At 37.8% G+C, this 4,828-nt stretch overlaps 1 protein-coding gene across 1 annotated transcript; it reads left to right on the top strand.

Annotated features, from left to right (window-relative positions):
* The first annotated feature begins 503 nt into the window (after positions 1 to 503).
* Positions 504 to 1,463, top strand: LOC119505769 (olfactory receptor 13F1-like). Its single transcript, XM_037798688.1, has one exon. It carries the CDS (start codon positions 504 to 506, stop codon positions 1,461 to 1,463), a length of 960 nt encoding a protein of 319 aa, XP_037654616.1.
* The last annotated feature ends 3,365 nt before the right edge of the window (positions 1,464 to 4,828 follow it).

Here is a 4,828-nt window from a genome sequence, read left to right as displayed (position 1 = left end):
GCCTGAAGAAAACATGAAGTTGGAAAGTAAAATATCTCTGAAATAAGAAGACTATTACCAAACCAGGGGAAGGAAATCATTTCAATGTTCCAATGTTCCATTGTAGCATTCCAGTGGTAAATGGATGGCACAGTCATAGATGAGTTACAAATCTGGTTTTTGGAAGAAAGAAAGACAGCATAAGATTGTGCCTTCTCTCTTTCCTTCATTAGATATTTATGACACGAAACCTCTCAGAGAAATGTCAAAAGAAAGTCTGGGTGCAAACAGCAGATTGAGGATTTTTTATTTATAGATTTTCTGCTTGAAATTTTCCTTGTTATGACTGACACCTTCAAGCATGTATTCCTAATACTATCACCTGATTAGGAAGCCTTTCATCACAGACCACAAGGTGATAGCAAGCAAAAATAAAAAAAAAATGGGGGAGAAAGTTGGTTTTCTATATAGCATGTAATGTTAATCCTTCTCTGTGTATAAAAAGATCAGTAGGACAAAATAAAATGCTCCAGGCAAACTGGACATCAGTAACAGGTTTTGTCTTCCTGGGGTTTTCCAACCACCCTAAAGTTGAGATCCTTTTATTTGTGCTGTCCTTGCTGATGTACCTGATCACCTTTCTTGGCAATATTATTCTGATCTCCATCAGCATTCTGGATTCCCACCTGCACACCCCCATGTACTTCTTTCTCAGCAACCTCTCTTTTCTGGACATCTGGTACACCTCTTCTGCTCTCACACCAATGCTGATAAACTTTGTTTCAGGGACAAATACCATTTCATTCTCAGGATGTGCTGCTCAGATGTACATCTCTCTTGCTATGGGCTCCACTGAGTGTGTGCTCCTGTCCATGATGGCTTATGACCGATATGTGGCCATCTGCCACCCCCTGAGATACTCCATCATCATGAACAGGAGGGTCTGTTTGCAGATGGCAGTTGGCTCTTGGGTGACAGGCTGCCTCACTGCCCTGGTGGAATCTGCATCTGTCCTACAGCTTTCTCTCTGTGGTAATAGCATCATCAATCATTTCATTTGTGAAATTCTGACTATCTTGAAACTGGTATGTGGAGACACCTCCATGGCACAGTTAATCATGCTTGTGATCAGTGTACTTCTCCTTCCCATGCCAATGCTCCTCATCTGTGTCTCCTATGCCTTCATCCTCTCCAACATCCTGAGAATCAGCTCAGCAGGTGGAAGAGGCAAAACTTTTTCAACTTGTGCGGCTCACCTGATAGTTGTGGTTTTGTTCTACGGCACAGCTCTCTCCATGTATCTAAAGCCCTCAGCTGTAGATTCACAGGAAATAGACAAATTTATGACTTTGGTATATACTGGATTGACTCCCATGTTGAATCCTATCATCTATAGTTTACGGAACAAGGAGGTGAAAGTGGCTTTGAAAAAATCACTGATTAGGAATCCTCTTGGCACTATCTTAATTTCTACACTCAAATAATTTTGGAACAAGCACACTCATCTGGATCATGTTCAATATTTTCTACGACTCTACACAATACTCTGTGTGAACAAAATTCCATAAATTATAACTTCACACATATTGCTTATTGGTGAGTTTTTCTTTGTCTTTTCCATCCTCACTGGGCATGGGGAATAATATGAGACCCATGAACAGATCACATTTTCTTTATCAGAGAAACATCCTAACAGTGCCCCTTTCTAACATAGATCAAATATGCCTGAGTTTAGGTTTAGGGAAAGCAAAACAATTGTAGGTTATTAAAAGAGGCTCCAGCCTGAGCAATACAGAACCTGCAAAGAATGGTTCATTTGGAAGTGAATGGGTTGGTGTAGGAGCCAGTTGAGAAAAGAATTTGATGATTAGGACTTCTGTGGTCTTCTTAATTCAAGTGCCCTAGAATACATAACAATTTTTCCTCCCGTCAGATAGATGTCCCATTCTATTGATTCTTAATCTGTCCAATATTTATATTGTAAATAAAAGCACCCAATTAATTTTATTTTCATCCTTAATTGAAAATCTCATAAGCAGACAAACATGGCCATGGTCAGATGCTGAAGTTATTTGGTTCAACTAGTAACCAGCCAATTGCTACAGCAATTTTAAATAAATACTGATTCCAGGTAATCACATACATTGTGACTACATATATTCAAGGAGTTGTCTCTTATTACTTGTTTTAATGGGTGAAACATATGTGTTTATGGGATTGAAATGAAAATTTTATGCCTCATCTGCTCCAAGTGTGCATATTTAATCTCTCTCAGTCACTGGACAAGCAAGAATTGCCTGTGGGGTAGGCAAATGGCTGTCTGGGGTCAAGACCTTTTAAAAGGGCTTTATTCTGGTTTGGTCACCATATGCTTGGAGGGTCCTCAGCTTTTCTAACATTTCCTTAAGTATCATCTTGTCCAAACAACTAGATCCAGGATGGAGTCAACCTCTCCATGATCCAAGTGTACATGTTTTGCTGTCTCCCATGGATAGAAGTGGATATGTAATTTCAAATTGTGTTTTCTTCATTATTCTATGTTCCATGTTGAGCAGCCTCATGGTTACAATGTTCTTTACCAACAGGGGAAACAGTTCACTTGACTGTAGCTTACAGAACTGTAATCACATTTGAGACCTGCTTCTCTGCAGGAGCATCCAGTTCATGCTTTGGTTGTGATGCTCATATTCTGTGCCCTTGACTGTTTCACTCACACAGGTGATTGGCTTCAGTGGCTAAGTTCAATTTTCTCCTTATAGAAATTTTAACAAGGGGGTACTTAAGCTTGCTAATTAGTTTTCTGATTAGTTTGCTAATTTAATGCTCAAAGAGTAGCCTTATTCTAAGCCTTATTCATTTCATTGTGACCCTCCCCCATGAACCACATTGAAGTGTATTCATTGCTTTTGCAATCGCATGGCAAATCAGAACTCACTTTTGCCACTGGATTCCTGATGATTATTTTTTTCTAAAAATTTAAAATATTTTATAATATTTAAATTCTGAAACTTATAATAATAAATTTTTACATGATTTCTAATATGGTCCTTTTTATAGCTCAGTAATTTCCCACACATCTAATAAATCTACTTTATGTGTTTTAAGCTCTCCTGAAACTTTCCCAAACCAACATGAAAATCAGGATCACCTGAACTGCTTGCTAAAACCATTAGGCTCAACTCAAACTACATCCATCAAATCAGAATATCCAGGGAAGAGATATGCTAATTGGTGTGCTTGAGAAGACCAGGTGATACTTATCATATGAGAATTAGGACAATCTAACTCAGAACATTAGAAAGAGGAGCCTGAACCACATTACTTAATGCTTTTAGAAAGTTGCCCAAAAATAACAAGCTAGATATCAAGGCAATGAGAATAATCTGTATCAGAATTTATGAAAAAATATGTTCTCTACCAGACTGTGACAGTTTGAAGCTATGTAGCCCAGAAAAACTGTTCTAAAACTTAGGCCATTCCTGTGGGTGTGAACCCATTGTAAAGAGGACCTTTTTAAAAAATTATTTCAGTTAAGATGTGGCCCAATTCAATCAGGGTGGGTCTTATTCCTATGGCTTAAGGCATCATAGGGAAGGTCACAGACAGAGAGAAAGCCAGAGGATGCAGCCATAAGCTGAACATCAGTGGAATCTGGAAGAGAAGGGAGAAGCCAGGAGAAGCCACCCCATGCATTGCCACATGACAGCAAAGCCCAGGTCCAGGGATTGCTGGAAACCAGCCCCAGAAATTGATGGTCTTCTGGGATAAAGCATTGCGGTGATGATGTCTTGATTCTGGACTTCTCCTAGACTCAAAACTGAACCCGTAAATTTCCATTGATTAAGCCTGCTCATTGCATGGCTTTATTATAAAAATACCAGGGAGAGGGAAACTTCATTTAATGATGTGAAGAAGTCCAAAGAACTGTTCAAATGCAAGATTTCACTCTGTTTTGTTTGCTGCTATGTGCATTTGTGTAAAGGAAAAGGTAAAAACCAAACTCATCAATTTTATTTGAAAAACACATTTGATATACAACTAGAGGGAATAAATGTACTTAAAGGATTGTTTAAATATGCTTAGTTTTATTTTATGACATTATCATTTTAGTCAGAGCTGCTCCTGTAATGAATGGCAATGAGTCTCCGCCAAATTATTCTGCAAGTTAGAATCACAAAACGTGTGTATCAGAACTTAATCTAGCATCTATAGCTCTCTTTTTCTGTAAAGTGTGAAACATTTTGACATACCATGTTTCCTTAGGAGGATCAAAGTAGAAAACTAGTTTGAAAGTATTCATTTATTTTAATCACTAGGAATAAATCTTTCAGATAAGATAATATAAAGAAAAAATGGTGCCATTTAAGAAAAAGTTTACTATTCCAACCTTAAATTCATTTAGACAATACAGATTTCAGAATGTTAAAGCATCACAATTAAAACATAACAGCTACTCACTTTAATTGGAACTGCAAAACATTGTCCCTGGAGTTTCTAAGAGCCTCTACTGATGCGCACATTTAATTCCTAACTTCAACTTGCTACTGGGAATTGCCAAATTCCCCCAAAACAACCAATAAGGTAAATGCAAAGCTAATGACTGGACTTTTGAGGATGGTTCCCAAACTGAGACTTCAAAGAACACCTGGTACTCAGTATTAGGCTCTCTGGCCATGGAACTCAGTACCTGAAGAGATTCCATCATTGTTCTGAGATTAAGGAAGAAAAACTGAAACAAAGGTCTGACTTTTTTGGATAATCTCATAGGTGGCTCCAGTTTTACCTAAAGAATTATCTTTTAATTTATAAGTCAAAACAGAATTTTTGTGAACCCCTTGATTGCTAATTA

The sequence above is a fragment of the Choloepus didactylus genome, chromosome 10 (assembly GCF_015220235.1).
Source record: "Choloepus didactylus isolate mChoDid1 chromosome 10, mChoDid1.pri, whole genome shotgun sequence".
Taxonomy (NCBI): domain Eukaryota; kingdom Metazoa; phylum Chordata; class Mammalia; order Pilosa; family Megalonychidae; genus Choloepus; species Choloepus didactylus.
The sequence above is the reverse complement of the archived record's forward strand: the minus strand, read 5'-3'. Positions and strand labels throughout refer to the sequence as shown.